This window comes from Rhizophagus irregularis, chromosome 15, assembly GCF_026210795.1.
Source record: "Rhizophagus irregularis chromosome 15, complete sequence".
In the NCBI taxonomy this organism is placed as follows: Eukaryota; Fungi; Glomeromycota; class Glomeromycetes; order Glomerales; family Glomeraceae; genus Rhizophagus; species Rhizophagus irregularis.
In genome coordinates, this window is record NC_089443.1 from 4,677,130 (window position 1) to 4,695,036 (window position 17,907).

The following is a 17,907-nucleotide window of genomic DNA, read 5'->3' on the forward strand; positions in this document are numbered from 1 at the left end:
AAATCTAAAGAATCGACAAATTAAGGAAAATACTAACGGAGGAGAATGAGAGCGCACTTAAAATCTCATCCTCTTTGGGTTTTATTGTATTGAGAATTTATAAGATGCGCACGACAAATTTTTCTCATTTTACGGAAGCCTTTTCACAGTTACTTGTGATTTTCCAAGCTCTTCGAGATATAATATTGCGGCTTCTATGGATTTATCAAATTTTTATGTAGTCTTTAAATAATAATAATCATACACGTGATAATACAGTGGCCATAAGTCACACGCTCCTGGGTATAATTTCATGGGATGGTTTTTTCCCGAAGGGAAAAAACCCTGAACTACTGTAGTTACTGAAACAGGAATTATACACGAGATCTTTACGTTGTACTAAACTAATTTTGACGACAGTACAATTGGACAATTTCCAAAATTGTTGAATCCCAATAATAAATAACATCTTTTTTTGATAAAAAAAAAGGTAATTTTCTTTTCATTTAATAATGGGAAAACCATCATTACATTCTAGGAAAACGGCCTGGCGTAGACAAAAAAAACGACAATATAAAAAATTTAAACAAAAAGAAATTGAAATATCTGATCTCCAGATACAGCTCCAGGATTTCCAAAAAGCTGTTGAGACAGCCGGTGAACAAGTGATTTCCAAGCTAGACAAAACTGAGCGTGAAAACGCAAATCTATTGAAGTGGATCGATATTTTTTCAAATCAAATCTCAAGTCAGGAAGAAGAGATATATAAGCTTGAATTAAAGAGTTATTTAGCACAATCATCATCGTCTCTGTCATCTCCACCACAGCCACCATCATCATCATCATCATCATCACAATTGTCACCGACATCTTTTAAAAGCATGGATGAGTACTTTAAACATAATCAAGTTAGTAATTTTTTAGGTATTGTGCAATTTTTAATGATTTTTATTTTTATAATTAATGAATTGTTCTCATTTTTTAGTAAAAGAAATCTAGTAGTTCATTATTTTTTTTTACTATTCTCATTTTTTTTAAATAAAAGAAATTTTTGTAATATTGAAATAAATACATAAAATAATCAAATTCGTATTAATAATATATCATGTAAAATATGTTTTATTTGCCAGTAAATAATAAAAAAAAATATTTGTAAAGGTTTAACTGGGAAATTTTCGCCTATCAGGGAGGATATGGGGAAATTTTCGCCCGCTAGAACTCTACGATAATAATCGCCATAAGGTATACATAGTAATCGAACCAGAGACCCGCTGCGATGCGGATTTCCTATCTCAAACTACTCTACCACATGCGATTATCTGTTTAAGGGATATTTATTAATTACTCTTTATTACTAAATTACTGGATTATTGATTGTGCTATTCCCTAATAAGGTTTGTACGATCACTGTAAGACCTGTTATGTATGTATATATACATGTTAATTGTTACTGCGTTAAGAGATTGTTAATTTTTTTTTTATCAAAAATTAAATGAGAAAACGATTACAGTTATGATAATTGATGATTATAAGGTCAAGGTTACGATAAAAAAATAATTTTTAGAGAATGACATAAATAACAGATTAATAGTTATATTTTAGCGTCAAATTGTGTTAGTGAAGTTATTACGACATTAACTTATTAACTTGTGAAGTCACATTCTATAAACTTTTAAAACAATATGATATATTGTAATCTTTATTATAATAAAGGAATAAAAAACATATCAATGTTATCACGGTCTTTTATGTGATATGTACTGTATTTATGAAAAAAGATGGAGTTTTAAAGAGCTAGCAATGTTTCTTCCGCTACGGGAAGGAATTTCTAGATCTTCTGTAATAACATCTAACTCCTTAACCTTTTCTTTGATATTTGCGCTTTCAGTTTCAACCCAGACTATTTTGAAGCATTTTCTGGAGAATTCTATTAATTTATCTAGTGAAGTTTCCGATAATTTTGTAAAATCGATGGCTGAAACGTATCAGCTTAAGATTCTCTTTAAAACCACCTCACGTGATATGAAGTTGTTTACTTCCTCGTCGGTAGGATCTGAACTTTCCGTATATTCACTTTAATAGAAAAAAATTTTAAATCATTAAATCATTGTAGTAAAAACAACATAACGATATGAACGTATCGATCACCTTTCTACAATTTGTCAAAATTCTTTTACTAATGTTGAAAGTACATTTTTCAATTGATATCGATAGTCGGAAAATGATTTACGATATCGTTCGTTAATTGACTTCGCCACGCTTTGATAAGCATCATGCCCAAAAATTTTTTGTGTTATTTTATCAAACGCATGATCGGGCGGATTTCTAGTTCGCAAAAAAAGACATTTCATTTCTTCGTCAATAAGACGATAATTATCCTAAATAGTAATAATATCAATAATACATAATACATCAGTAATTCTGCTGTGTAATAACGATTGTTTTTAATTGGTAAGAATGTAACAACCAAAATAAGAAATGGACTTTACGTTGTCAGATGATGACGAAGTCGAGGTGGTTAGTGGCAAATTTGTTGATGGCTGCTTCGTCGAGGCATCAAGCATTTTGTTTGCCAAATGTAGCACACTTGGATGTAAGACCAACCAATTGCAAATTTGCAATTGATTGGTCATTGCGCCAAACTGAACCGGAATTTCTTCTTCACTCTCTAGAAGTAATATTAAATGAGAATAAAATTATATTCATTAATTATGTTCAGATTTTATGTTTTACCGCTTTCATCATTTTCATTTTCTTCTTGTTCTTTATCTTGCTCTCTCCTATCCCTCTCTCTCCTATCCCTCTCTCTTCTCTCTTTCTCTCTTCTTTCTTTTTCTTTCTTTCTTTCTTTTCTCTTCTTTCTTTTTCTCTTCTCTCTTTATCTCTCCTCTCCATCTCTTTCTTCTCATTTTCTCTTCTTTCTTTTTCAATATTTCTTTCTTCTTGCTCTGGAAGCATATCTTCATTATAACGAAGTAAATTTATTTTTAAATAAATTCGCAGAAATATCATTTCAATTGAATAATAAAACAATTATTATAAGGTATTTACCCAAAATAATTCTTTCAATATCATCATTTTGTCTATTATTATTTTCTCCAATATCTACATCTTGTCCATGTAAATTATCTTGTTCATGTTCACTTCCTTCCTCTCTCCTTTCATCTCTTTCCTTATTATAATCACGTGAAGAGTTGGCAACATATGTACGAATAGTTTTTGTAGTCTTTGCAGCTTTTGTTGCCTTGTCTTTTAGGTATCATTATAATAGTATTAGGCGCAATTACTATATAAAATTTCAAATCAAAAATATAATTTTATTACCTTTTCCTGTTACTCCTCTGCGTTTAGTCATGATAAACAAACAAGATGGTACTTATTGGTATTGTGCTAGTAGCAACGTAAAGAAATAGGTGATTCCTGACGAAACGAATACAGCATTATCTTTATTTATTTATAGAGATTTCTCCTAATATTAAGAAAAAATTACATCGTGACCGCAGCACATAAAAGGAAATTGGGTTAGCATTCTCGAAAAAAACGTTCATGATTACATTAAATCTTGGATAGTTGATCGGAAGAATTTGTTAATGGTTACATCGATTCTTTATGAAGAAAATTTTGGGAAAATTTGATGTCTTAACGGTTATATGTAAAGAAATTATATATGAGTATCGTAACCGTAAGACATAAACGGAAATTTGGCCAACAAAATTTTCAAATTATTGGAATAATTGATCGGGAAAATCCTTAATGGGTATATTAGCTCTTTGTCCGCAGAACATTAATGGTAATTTCGAGCAATATTAACGGTTACAAGTAAAGAAGCTATATATGAATATCGTGATCGCAGGACATAAACGGATTTTTGGGATAATTGATCAGGAGAAAAAATTTGTTAATGGTTACATAATCAGGGTTGAAGAATTATACTGTACGTACTATATTATGCTGTCCTAATACTTAAATAGAGTACATTTTTTATATGTTTAATATATTATATATTTATTTTAATAATTAGGATTGATAATAAATTATTAACTATTCTTTTAATCTTAATAGAAAAAATATTATATTAAATATTTAACAGTGCAATATTAATGGGCAATGGAAAAATTGCGGTTACATGTAAGGTGATCGCAGGACATAAAAGGAAATTTAGATTCAGATTTGGGGATAATAAAAATTATTAATGGTTACACATTGATTTTTTATCTGCAGCGCATTGATAGAATTCAGGGGTAATCTGAAAAATTTGACAGAAATATCGTGATCGCAGGACATAAACAGAAATTTAAATCAAAAAATTGATCGGAAAAATATTTGTCAACAGTTCTGTTGATTCTTTATCTGCAAAAGATCTTTATCTGCAGCACATTGGTGGAATCTAGGGTAATGATCTGAAAAATTTGACATGAATATCATAGTCGCAATAAATAAATAGAACTTTAGGTCAATAATTGATCGGAAAAAATTATTAATGGTTACATTGATTTTTTATCTGCAGCGCATTGATAGAATTCAGGGGTAATCTGAAAAATTTGACAGAAATATCGTGATCGCAGGACATAAACGGATTTTCGGGATAATTGATCAGGAGAAAAAATTTGTTAATGGTTACATAATCAGGGTTGAAGAATTATACTGTACGTACTATATTATGCTGTCCTAATACTTAAATAGAGTACATTTTTTATATGTTTAATATATTATATATTTATTTTAATAATTAGGATTGATAATAAATTATTAACTATTCTTTTAATCTTAATAGAAAAAATATTATATTAAATATTTAACAGTGCAATATTAGTGCAATGTATACAGTAAATTGATGAATTTTGGGCAATGGAAAAATTGCGGTTACATGTAAGGTGATCGCAGGACATGAACAGAAATTTAGATCAAAAAACTGATCGGAAAAAAATTTTGTCAACAGTTCTGTTGATTCTTTATCTGCAAAAGATCTTTATCTGCAGCACATTGGTGGAATCTAGGTAATGATCTGAAAAATTTGGCATGAATATCGTGGTCGCAATAAATAAATAGAAATTTAGATCAATAATTGATCGGAAAAAATTGTTAATGATTACATTGATTTTTATCTGCAGCGCATTGACAGAATTTGTTGCATTAATTCTCTATCTCGGAATTATTTTAAAAAAAAACTTTTACAAGTTGTTGACCCAAATTTCCTTTTATGTAGTGCAGTCATGATATCACAGTCGTAATATTATAAAAAAAATTACTTTGTACTTTTTTCCCAAAGAATTCAATTGATATTTTTTTAAAGTTTGACTGTCCATATCTTATCAGTTATATATAAAAATACCACATCTCAGATCAGAGTTTTTAGATTTCTAATAAAAAAAAGTTAGAAAGAAAATGTCCTCTCCCAAACCTAGTAGAGAAGAAACAGGTATAAAAAAAAAAATACCTCATATTAATTCATTAAATAACGTATGATAATATTCATATAATTTCTTTCATATATAGATAATACGATATTGATCTCGCTAGACGATCTAATAAAAGAACAAACCCGATTGAACGATCTTCGCCAAACCAACATTAAAAAGAAACAGCAACGTCCGTCTCGTAACAACCGAACGAAGACCATGGGAGACTGGGCTCAGATGGTGAAAAAAGTATGATCATTTGATTCTTTAATATTTTGTGATAATTTGAAATATTTAACACTTTAAAATTATTTGTTAGAATTGATATTGCCATTATATGAAGTTATATCTCATTACAATACCGCACAATATTACTATATTCACCTTCTTTTCAATTTATTTCAATAAAAAAATAAATCTTATGTAATTTTATAATTGTATATATCCGTAAAGCTCACCACTAGTGATTTTATCATAATAATTGATCGTAATAATTTAAAATCATAAAAATCAAAATTTCATATAAACCGGAACACGAATTGCTAACAATTTTTTTCTGATCATTTGTCTTGTCTAAATGTGCTGCGATCACGATATTCTTAAAATGTAATGTCAATTTTTCAGAAAAGCTTTGTTAACCCAATTTCCGTTATGTCCAGCAGCCTATATAAATTTCTTTACATGTAATCGTCAAAACATCAATCAAGAGCTTTGTTAACCCAAATTTCTATAGTTACGATGTTGTTCATTATATAATTCATTAACAGTTAATGTAACTAACTATTAACGAATTTTTTTTCCGATCAATTATCCCAAAATTTGATGATCTAAATTTCCGCTTATATCTTGCAGTCACAATATTCATATAAATTCCTTTATATATAACCGTTAAAAAAGTCAACTCATCAGATCATTGCCTCAAAATTTCGTCAATGCATTGTAAGTAAAGAACCAATGTAGCCATTAAGAAAATTTCCCGATCAATTCAAATTTCCGTTTATGTCCCGCGGTCACAATATTCATACAAAATTTCTTTGCACGTCAATTTTAGATCATTTTACCAAAATGTACTGTGGACAAAGAACTAACGAATGTAACCATTGACATTTTTTTCTGATCGATTTTCCCAAAATTTAAGAAATTAGTAATCTAAATTTCCGTTTATGTTCTGCAGTCACGCACGATATTCATACAAAATTTCTTTGCATGTAACTGTTGTTAACACGTCAATTTTAGATCATTTTCCCCAAGATTTCCATTAATGTACTGTGATCCAAGAACTAATGTAACCATTGACATTTTTTTTTCTCGAAATTTCGTGAAATTCGTAATATAAATTTCCGTTTATGTCCTGCGGTCACAATTTCATACAAAATTTCTTTACATGTAACCAGATCATTGCCCAAAATTTCCGTTAATGCACCACGGACAAGGAACTAATGTAACCGTTAAGAAATTTGTTAACCCAAAATTTCCGTTTATGTGCTGCGGTCACGATACTATGATATCCAATTGAAAATATTATAAAAGCAGTTAATGAATTAAATACACAAACGCGCATGGACATTTTTTAAATTTATGATTTTATTTCATTTTATTATTCCTTATTATAATTATTGTCATAGCCATGTTACGAAATAAACCTCGAAAAGCGAATATTGCTGCAATACCTTTTCGTATCCATAATAATTTTAGAAGGTTGCCCAACAGATTTTTATTATCGGATAATGATGACAATGAAAAAATGGTACAAAAAGATTTTGAAGATGATAATATTAATGGCGAAGAGTATAATGAATATGGCGACGGAGATGATGATTTAGAACAACGAAGTGATGATGATCATATAGAACAGCGAAGCGATAATGGTGATGATTTAGAACAACGAAGCAATGATGATCATTTAGAACAACGAAGCAATAATGATCATTTAGAACAACAAAACGATAATGATGATGATTTAGAACAACGAAGCAATAATGAAGAAGGTGATACCAACATGATTTCAACATCATCAGAGAATGAAACAGAAAGCGATTATATAATGTCCTTAGAAAGTGATGAAGATTATGAAACAATGTCGTCAGATAATGAAGAAAGACATGATTCTGATATCTCAGAAGAAAAGCTATTCGTTGATGAAGCATTGGCTAAAGATAAGTTACCATCTTTTGATGGTGATTTTGCTCCATATTTTCAAAATTTAACTACTGCTGCCTTATTTTGTTGGATTTATAAACATAATATTTCAACAAATGCATATGAAGATCTTGTTGACATTATCATGAGACCAGAATTTAATAGAGATCATATTGTAAAGAATATTCGGAGATTTCGATCATGGAGGGAGCGTCTTCCTCTTCCCTCAATATCAGCAAAATCTATCTCAATTTCATCAAAAAAAACACCATCAACTTTAAAGGATTCAAAGATGGCATATCAACTTTCAATAAGTGATATCATTTGGAATGTTCTTAACAACCCATCACTATTAAAGGAAATGTATTTTGGTGCTGATGTCGATTCAAAAACAAAATCCGAGTACTGGCATGGTACCTTATGGGCAGAGTCACCTCTTTTCGGTCAAGAACAATTAATGATATCAGGTGTAATTATTTATTAAATGCAAGCTGATGGTAGAGAGGCGAAGCAATAAAGTACAAGAGACTAACACTTTTTTCATATGTATATAATAGAGATATACCAATGCGGCGATTTTGTTTACTATTACGATAATGAGCGAAAACTTGGCAGATTGAGAGCGATATTATTAAATGAAGAGAACCAACAGTATCGGCTGAGAATCCAAAAAGTTCTAGATTATAGTGACTTGCCTGGAAATTTTAAGGGAGAATCAAGACAAAATCGCTCTCTTTCCAGAGAAGTTTGGTTACAAGATGAACCATTCTTGACAATAACAACATCACAAATTTCCGAAAAGGTTGCTGCAGATACACTACGAATTACCGAAATACTTTATAAACATCATACACACTGGCGCATTCGTGATGCAACGTTCTCTTATCAACATCCTTTAGAATATATTTCCATAAGGCAGCCACCATCTCCAACAATTCCGGTTTATAAGCTGTTTTTGGACATATACTACGATGATTTTGGAACATTTAGGAATGTTTATCATTCGTTAGGAGGTGTTTATGTGCAGTTTGGAAATATGCCTGCCCGTCAAAGAAAGTTGCTCAAAAATCACTTTGTTCTCGGGTTTGTTCCTTTCGGTGGTAATTTCAATGAATTCATGTTGCCATTCATTTCTGAAATGAAAGAATTCGAACAAGGAAAATTAATGGAAGTGAATGGCCAAGATGCTTGGGTGATAGCCGGTTTAGGTGTCGTAACTGCTGATTTACCACAAGGGAATGACATGTGTGGTGTATTACGACATAATGCCAATAAAGGTTGCCGCACTTGTACAGCCTCTCGAGAATCACTTACCAACTTCTCTCAGGATGTACCAGCAACATCAAGATATCATCACATCACTGACGATCAATTTAAAGAAATATTTGATGAACCTGCTACCACAAGGCAAAGACGACTTTGTACTCGAGTTCGGACTAAGAACAAGGCCTAGCATTTTGGATAGGCTGCTAAGAGAAAGGCATCTACAGACACCTCAAGATGTATATCATGCAACTGCTGGGAAGATTGGACGACTTCTTAAATTAACGTATGATCTTAGAATTTAATTAACTTTAGCTAGATATGTAACGAACAAAATCTTTTAATAAAGCTTTTTGATTTCCACAGGTGCGAATTATTTTCACAAAAAGGAGAGGACAAGTTTATCAAAGCCTGGAAGAACTTAGAGAAACCAAAAAATGGTCTCGTTTGCCAAATCCAATTAGCCACAATGCTAGTTTCATGATGTCTGACTATCTTAGGCTCGCTATGATAATGCCTTTTATACTTAATAGTTTTTTAGAATCATCAAGCTTAAAGGAAAATGAATCCAGAAGCATTCTGCGACGAATTCAAGAATCACGCATTAACATGGCGAAAATGTAATAATTGCTTGTTGGGTATATGTAGCAAAAACAATGAGGATAGTTTTTGAAAGCAAGTTTACATTAGATTCGTATGACGAATTACAAAAATGCCTTGAAGAAGAAATGAAAATTCTTCCAAAGGTACAATTATTCATAATTCTTATATAATTTTTTATTTTTTATTTATCAATATATAAAATATTATTTAATAATGTGGCTTTAGGTTTTCCCTGAATTTGTTAACTTACCAAACCTGCATATCAATATCCACTTGCTGGTGCATGCAAGGACTTATGGTACTCTTATAAACACTCAAGTTGGTATCAAAGAGATGGTGCATCGGATCTTTAAAGCAATGGTACCACAAACAAATTGCAAGAATGTCGAGCTAGACTTGTTAAAGCGGTATACTACGCTCTTTGCAATTCGTCATTTAGTAGATGGAGGCGCAGATCAAAGATTATCACAACCTTGTAGAGGTTTCGCTACTATGTCCTCAAATTTTAGAAATTTATTGACTAATTGGTATATTACTGAAGACAAGGTATCAAATGAACAAGAACCGGAAGGAAATGAAGAAGGTTTGTATTATAATTTTATAATAATAATATTTCCGCAATTATTAACGTATTTTTATTTTATATAGCGATTTCATCTCCAGTGGATTTTATTACAAATATTATCTTAAAGAGGAGCTTATCCCGTCAGGATCGCGAAAATATCATGAAAAATTTGCCAAATTTCAAATCTGAGCTGCTTCTTTCATTTATGGATATTGGACAAAAGTCAGCTCTTATATATTCTCAAATGAGCTGGTATGAATTGGCGACATACACTATGGAAGAAAGCGATGGCGTATTTTCCAAAGTACATCTTCATATTGGTGACGTTGTAACAATACACGAGGAAGACAGTGGTGAATGTTATGCGATTATAAAAGGGATCTTCAAATACAAAGGCAATGATGATAAATATTATGCCTTTATTACTATTGATTGGTTTGACAATATTAACAGAATTCACAACGTATTGAAATGTCCTCTTTTTCGCATTCAGACAAGCCAAGACATTCGCTGGAGAAGAATCTTCTCGATATCAATAATTGACCACGTACAGAAAGTTCACTTTGTCTATGATACGAAAATTGATTTGTGGATAAAAAATAATTATTATTTTACGGCTATATAGCTTTATTATGCAGTACAATGATTCTTTTCGGTATATTTATTTATGATAACGTGATTTATTAAATAAATAAAGATAACGATATCGTTACGATATCGTTTGATATCGTATTCATGAATTTATTAGGCACGTGACTTTGCAATTTTTATCCAATCAAATCATTGTTTGTTAGACATGTTAAACATTCGCACGATTATGTTTACGTCTACATCTCTCTATTCAATTTTTTTTAATACCGAAAAACATTTTGACAGTTTTTGTTATCAACAGTATAATTTATTCAAAAAAATATATTCATATTAACAATTACAGTCAGACCACTGTATATGCGCGTCTATTTTTATTCCGGCGTACGACAGGTACATATTCTGCTCTCGCTGGGTTATGTTAAACTATCTTTGACATTTATATAACGCGTCAAAAATAATTACGCGTTCAGTTTTAATAGTTTTTACCTTTTTATAATAATTTTTTTTTCATATCAATACCCAAAGAAAAAGAATAAAGGGAAAGAAGAAGAAAAAAGAAAAAAACCATTGTGAAAAAACGAAAAAGAGAAAACAAAGGAACGAAAAGAAAGAGAGATTATCCTGAAATTTTTTCACAAAAGGTACTACTGTACTTGGGGGATCATTCGAGGGTTTTTTTTTGGCCGCTGATGAAATGCACCATTTTTAAGACCTCTATATGGTAGGCCGTATCGTGGAGGCAGGGTATGCACATAGCGAAAGCGCCGTGCTCCTATGTAATACTTGGGATGTTGTGGTATCGGAAGGTAGTGGTGATGTATCGTTGGTCGTAGGCAGTTGGGTGCTAATGGCTGACGACCTAGGGGACTGACAATGAGGTAGGCCCCGCCGGATAAGCTCAACCCACTTATTGCATTTTTTGATTCTTAAGGTTGAAAATCTTGGTCAAGTGTTACGAGACCAATTTTTATTTTAAAAAAAAATTTCGTTTGATTTCTATAAATGCAGTACTTTAATTTATGCATCTTTTTTAGGATTAACAACCAGCATTTGCAATGACTTTAATAAATCTTAAGAACTATCATTTAATTAGGTTGGTTTGTATCTTCAACTCCTGTATTTTCTCATGGACAACTATATGTTGCATGTTCAAGAATAACATCAAGAAAAAATTTAAATAATTAAATTTTTACTTTATTTCAAGTTTAGGTTTTAACCATTAACTGCTAATGTAGTTAACAGGTGAATCCTAGTAGTATTTAATATTTGTGACGAAATCCGATAATGTTGTGCGTAACTACTCCATTATGTTATAACGATATCATCACGTTGGTTTATGTTAACCATCCGGGGAGAGAGAGATGTGTCTAATTTACCAGGTACGATCGTATCTTTAATTTTGCAGAAACTTGCACCATAATCCGTGTACTTATTAATTTAACAATTGTCACAAAGTTTCAATACAATATTAGTGTCATAACAGTTAACCATCTGGAGAGAGAGATGTCTAATTTACCAGGTACTTATCTTTAATTTTGCAGAAACTTGCGTTGTATGTAATACAGACTCTTGTCAATTCAGTATTTGGTATAATATTAGTGTCTTATGTTAACCGTCGGAGAGAGAAGTAATTTACCAGGTGCGTCGTAATCAGGAAACTTACATCAATTCAACATTTATAATATTATTGTCATACCGATATTGTCGCATTGTTTTATGTTACTAGAGAGGGATGCGCCTACATAATTTACCAAGTACGATTAAACTTCGCAATACTTATCAATTCAACAATTGTGAATCAATAATGACGGAACGTGACTACTTCAAGCTGTAATAACAATGATATCGATACGTTGTTTTTATTTTTCATTTTGACCATCATAATTGCATATTAATAATATATACGGCATTATCAATTAATAAAAATTATTGAATGTACTAGTACCTACGGTTCACAATTTTTTCATGACCCAAAATTCTTGTCAAATATCATCTTGATACTGTGTAAATGTCGTCCTGATATCTTAATAATATTTTTAAATGAAATAATATTTTTAAATGATATCGTAACAATACGGTTTGATAATTATATCGATACATTTTCAACATCATCGCAACATCTTCACGATAACATCACGATTTTTAAATGATATCGTAACAATACGGTTTGATAATTATATCGATACATTTTCAACATCATCGTAACATCTTCACGATAACATCACGATTTTTAAATGATATCGTAACAATACGGTTTGATAATTATATCGATACATTTTCAACATCATCGCAACATCTTCACGATAACATCACGATTTTTAAATGATATCGTAACAATACGGTTTGATAATCATAACGATACATTTTCAACATCATCGTAACATCTTCACGACGACATCACGATTTTTTTGAAGATATCGCGATGATATAGTTATGATAGTCTTAACGATACCTTTCCAACATCTTCGCGATATTAAATTACGAAATCAATATGATATCGTTCTGATATCAAAATGTTACCGATTTTAATATCACGAAGATGTTGGAAAGGTATCGTTAAGACTATCATAACTATATTGTCGCGATATCTTCAAAAAAATCGTGATGTCGTCGTGAAGATGTTGAAAATGTATCATTAAAATATTGTGGCAAATTTGAAGATTTCAGCAAAGTAATTTTACTATTCTTCTGTTTATTAAAATCTACTATAAAGAATGAAATGATCTGGAAAAAAAGTGTCGAAAAAATTCGTCAAGAGTCTCACAAACAAACTTCAGCACAGGAATCTGCAAGTTCTGATTCTTCCAAACAAACGTCGATATCGAAATAACAAGAATCTGCAGCTTCCGGTTCTATCAAAACCCAAAAGCAATTGTCAAAACAACAGGAATTCATAGCTTCTGGCTCTACCAGAACCCAAAAGCAAACGTCGAAACAACAAGAATCTGCAGCTTCCAGCTCTACTAAAACCCAAAAGCAAACGTTGAAACAACAAGAATCTGCAGCTTCGAACCTAAAAGCAAGTGACAAAACAGCAAGAATTCGCAGCTTCCGGCTTTACCAAAACCTAAAAGCAAGTGATGAAACAGCAAGAATCTGCAGCTTCCGGCTCTACCAAATCCCAAAAACAAACGTTGATACCAGAAACTTTAGAAGATAATGGGCTATTTCGTTTATTAATGATACCATCCAGTTTGTACCAACAAAGCAGGATGGTACCACCAATTCGTAATGTAACCGTACAAAGAGAACTAACTCCATTTACACGTACTGAACCTCATAGGAGTAATATCCATCATAGGGAATTAACGCCAGCACGCACCGAACCTTATTATAGGAGTAATGTCCACCATAGAGAATTAACACTGATTATTCGTACTGAAACCTATAGGAGTAATTGGATCGTCCATAAAATTAGTTGCCAATTTTTTTGGTACTGATCGGCTAAGGTCAGACCGAATTTCGTCCAACATTCGGCAATTTAAAATTTTGCCGAAATGGACTATTCTGACCAGTGAAATGTTGCAGTTTTTTTCTTAACTCCACCGGCAACAAGGTTATCAATCCTTTCGTCATATTTTTCTATAAAGTAGTACCAGTATAAAATTGCTTCTTGACCAAGCTTATTAGCTTTCCTGAACATGCAAACTATATTTTGTGCGGTATCTGAAGATGGATCCTGTCCTTCTAAAGTTTGATCCAACGTAGTTGTATGTGCAGGTGACGATAACTGTTGCTTTAACTCCTGTTCCACAATTATATTTTTATCCAACTTGGCAATAACTTCATCATACTGATCGGATTTAAGTTCCTCCACATCACATGACTCCAATCGTGAAGAATCTTCACGGTTTTCAAGATTACATGCTAATTTGGATGCATTAACTTGCGGTTGCTTTGATAAGATGCAAGATGCTGATCTTATGTTCTCAGAACTGGCCTCATAAGATTGTGATAATTCTTGCTCGTCTTGCTCAGAAATTTTAGTCACATTCTGAGAAATTACGAGTGCCTCTTGATCTCTCTGCTTCTTTTCCCGCCTCTTCTCTCTAATCTCATTGCTAATGCTTTTCTTATACGCCTCATCCAAGAAATCGACCATTTTCTCATCGTTACCATCAAGGTCACTAGGTACTCGTCCTACTTCATTACTGAGTTGGTCTATCACAGAATCGGGTACATCAACAGTTGGTACCATCACCACTGGTATCGCTTCTTCACCGTTTTGTGTCTGACCAAATGACAACGCCATCCCATCCACTGCTGAACTCTGTTCTAATAATGCAAGTCTAGCCTCAAGCTCTCCGACTCTAGACTTGAGTTCAGCATTCTCAGAATCACGCCTTGCATTCTCTTCAATAATTTGCCTCAGCTTCGCGTTCTCAGCCTCAACCTCAGCAAATCTTAGTAACTTCTCTCTAAGTTCAGGAATCTCAGCATTCTCTTTCCTAAGTTTGGCGATCTCAGCTAGGAGCTTGGCATTTAATTCTCTCAATGAATCAGTGGATTGCATGTTCGATAATAATTTTTTATATAAGATGGAATAATTCAAAAGTTCGTTAGCATAGATAAAAAAACGAGGTAATATCCTCATCGGAATTACTGATTTATTGATGTAAAAAATAAATCACAAGATTCGTAATACATAAACTTGTTTTACAAAGTTTCTACACTAATGCCTGCCGGTGTTTCGTTCATCTAAGGCTAAGCTATCTATATACTAACACGATATTCTAACTCTAGTCCGATTTTATTTGTCCCCAACATCGATATTCTGGAATGGTCGTCAGTTATGCATAGAACACGCCATAGTCAGAAGTAAATTAACAGTATTGATCTTAGTGAAACTCACCGAAAGTTTATATTCTCCGCCTAATAACGTTCTAGAAATTTCTGAACAAAAAAATTGATATTAGCTCTGCAGGCTCTGGGTCGCTTCCTCGCAAATGCACAGCTACAACAGAAATATTCATTGTAAGCCTCGTCCGAAACTTCAATAATTCTTCGTCAATGCTTCTTTCGGAGAAAAATATTACGGCTTGAGTAAGAAAAAAAGTTGTGTCGGCAGTATTCTGCGCATTATTTTTCCGTTGCACACATTAGTCAGATCAACAAAAATTTTATATAAATATCCGGATTTGTTCTGATGAAACTTTTTTCGTTTTATTATTGTAAAAATTCACACGAAAATGCCGGTATGAACCGGCCTGTTGTTTGAGGGTCTGAGGTCAAATAAGAGTAATTTGCTGTTATATTTCGTCATAACGTGATACCGATAACACCAGAAAAATGTCAAATCGATTAAGTGGTTTGATCAAAAATGATTCGGCGGATAGTCACCATGGAAAAAGGTATGCATCGTATCGTATCATGACTCAAAGTGATTGCACGTCTTTTTATATATACAACGTCCCCCAAACCTTAGAAAATGTTTTAAGATCTTTCTCACTTACATCCGTAGACTCAGATACATCATGGTTGGCTGTTTCATTTTAGGTAATGGTGTTACTTTCAATTTTGAAATCGGAAAATACGTAGACTTTACAGAATTAAAGAAGGCCATTTGGGAAGATGATAAGGATTACTTTGCAAGTATTGGAGTAAATAACGACAAAAAAATCAAGCTATGGAAGGTCGAGATCCCTACCAGAAATAACGACAAGTACGAAAGACTTCTGGAAAATCATCGTGTAGATCTCGATGTTAAAGAAGAATTTAGCGGTGAGAGATTGGACGAAACTTGGCACATTGATTTAACATTCAAAGAACCTCCTCCAAAGGAGCACATTCACATAATCGTGCAACCACCATCTTCGCCCGCCACCACTGGTAAGTGTCTCCCAATGGTTTACCTCTCGAACAAGAAATTCGCGTTATCTCACATCTTATTTTTTATTCGATCGGAAAAAGGAAAGCGACCACTGGAAAATTCGGACGAGGATCAAAATAGTAAAAGGGTGAAACTAGCAGGTGTGTAATTTTAGGGTTCAACTAAGACTAAACATCACTGTTTTAACATACACATTTATTTTATTAGATCCGAATATAATTTCTACCGCCCGTAGAATCATGGAGGACATAATGAAACTCGACGAGAATGAAACTATTTACTCAGATCCTAAAAATTTCCTTTCGTTACCATATCCATACCTTGGCGAAAAATTACCAATAGATAGATTTGATATTGACCATGATGGCTCTTTCATCTTCATGGGAAGAACGAAATTTGAGCAGGTTCTAGAAGACATTAACAAACTTCGGCCTCGTAGTTATATGAAATTATTTATTTATGGTACTGTCGGATATGGCAAGTCGTATATCCTTACAGCCATTGCATGTTTTCTTTTCCGAACAAGAAGGCGTGTTGTATTTCTTCCTGATTGTCGCCAATTGGCTGTTGATCCAGTTGAATACATTAAACTTGCCTTATTTCTTACTTACGAAAATGATGATGTGAAAATAAGTGAAATAAATGCCTGTGAAGATTTTTGTCACATCATAAAATTTTGCAAATCATTGGAGGAAAAGTTATATTTCATCGTAGACCAAATGAATGCTCTGGACGAAGGAGATAACACCGGGATTAGCTTAGAAAAGAAACGGCAAATTCGAGAAAATCTTGATAAAATGGTCGATAACCACTTTTATATTATGAGTTCTTCGGCTAACAACAAGACGATGTTGCATCTTATGGCAAAGCAGACCGGAGAATTGAAGATCAAGCTTTTTGGAGGGTTTGATGAGGTAAGAATAAGAAATCTTCTTTATATTGTGAACGTTCTGTGTATTTAATGTAATATTTATTTAGGGGGAGATGAAAGAATGGTGGAATAAGCACAATTCCGATTTACCAGCAATGGATGAACAACAGATAAGACAAATCGAAGATATCACTGGAAAAATTCCGCTCTTCCTAAAGTTTTTGTTAGAATCAGATCACAAGAACTTTAAAGATGCATGGGAGTATTTAGACCAACAATTAACATCAAAGATAAAAGAGCCAATGATGAACTTTTCAGACATTATATCAAGTAGCAATAGATGGGAACTGTATGTATTCTTAGTTTGTTTTGTGATTAGCGCACTGTATGAAAACTGACTTCTCTATTTACATAGTCATGTCAAGTTGATGACATCATTTCTGACAAATAAAGATCCTACAGATGGCTATGGGCATAATGATTACGATCATCGCTTCTTCTACGTTGACAATGGAAAATGCTATTACGTTTGTGGGTTAGCACGGGATTGCATGGCAAATTACCTTTATGGAAAGGACAGAATGGATAGACATAAATTGGATTAAGTCATTCAAGAACAATCCATCGGTAAAGGGATTTATAATTGAAAAGGCATGCATTGCTAGCA

At 32.5% G+C, this 17,907-nt stretch overlaps 5 protein-coding genes across 5 annotated transcripts; 3 read left to right on the forward strand and 2 right to left on the reverse strand.

Moving 5' to 3' along the window:
• Positions 1–491: 491 nt before the first annotated feature.
• OCT59_007755 (uncharacterized protein) lies at positions 492–967 on the forward strand (the record flags this gene model as incomplete). Its single annotated transcript, XM_066132130.1, has 2 exons — positions 492–887; positions 965–967. 2 exons carry the CDS (start codon positions 492–494, stop codon positions 965–967), a joined length of 399 nt encoding a protein of 132 aa, XP_065998901.1.
• Positions 968–2,141: 1,174 nt separating this feature from the next.
• OCT59_007756 (uncharacterized protein) lies at positions 2,142–3,334 on the reverse strand (the record flags this gene model as incomplete). Its single annotated transcript, XM_066132138.1, has 5 exons — positions 2,142–2,357; positions 2,469–2,645; positions 2,713–2,939; positions 3,031–3,228; positions 3,304–3,334. The coding sequence occupies 5 exons, from the start codon at positions 3,332–3,334 to the stop codon at positions 2,142–2,144; spliced, it is 849 nt and encodes a 282-aa protein (XP_065998902.1).
• A 3,671-nt stretch (positions 3,335–7,005) lies between these two features.
• On the forward strand, positions 7,006–8,970 carry OCT59_007757 (uncharacterized protein; the record flags this gene model as incomplete). Its single annotated transcript, XM_066132146.1, has 2 exons — positions 7,006–7,930; positions 8,075–8,970. The coding sequence occupies 2 exons, from the start codon at positions 7,006–7,008 to the stop codon at positions 8,968–8,970; spliced, it is 1,821 nt and encodes a 606-aa protein (XP_065998903.1).
• Positions 8,971–13,299: 4,329 nt separating this feature from the next.
• OCT59_007758 (uncharacterized protein) lies at positions 13,300–15,052 on the reverse strand (the record flags this gene model as incomplete). Its single annotated transcript, XM_025323046.2, has 2 exons — positions 13,300–13,552; positions 14,052–15,052. 2 exons carry the CDS (start codon positions 15,050–15,052, stop codon positions 13,300–13,302), a joined length of 1,254 nt encoding a protein of 417 aa, XP_025164676.2.
• Positions 15,053–16,013: 961 nt separating this feature from the next.
• OCT59_007759 (uncharacterized protein) lies at positions 16,014–17,845 on the forward strand (the record flags this gene model as incomplete). Its single annotated transcript, XM_066132157.1, has 5 exons — positions 16,014–16,368; positions 16,450–16,509; positions 16,577–17,283; positions 17,348–17,589; positions 17,656–17,845. 5 exons carry the CDS (start codon positions 16,014–16,016, stop codon positions 17,843–17,845), a joined length of 1,554 nt encoding a protein of 517 aa, XP_065998904.1.
• Between the last annotated feature and the right edge of the window lie 62 nt (positions 17,846–17,907).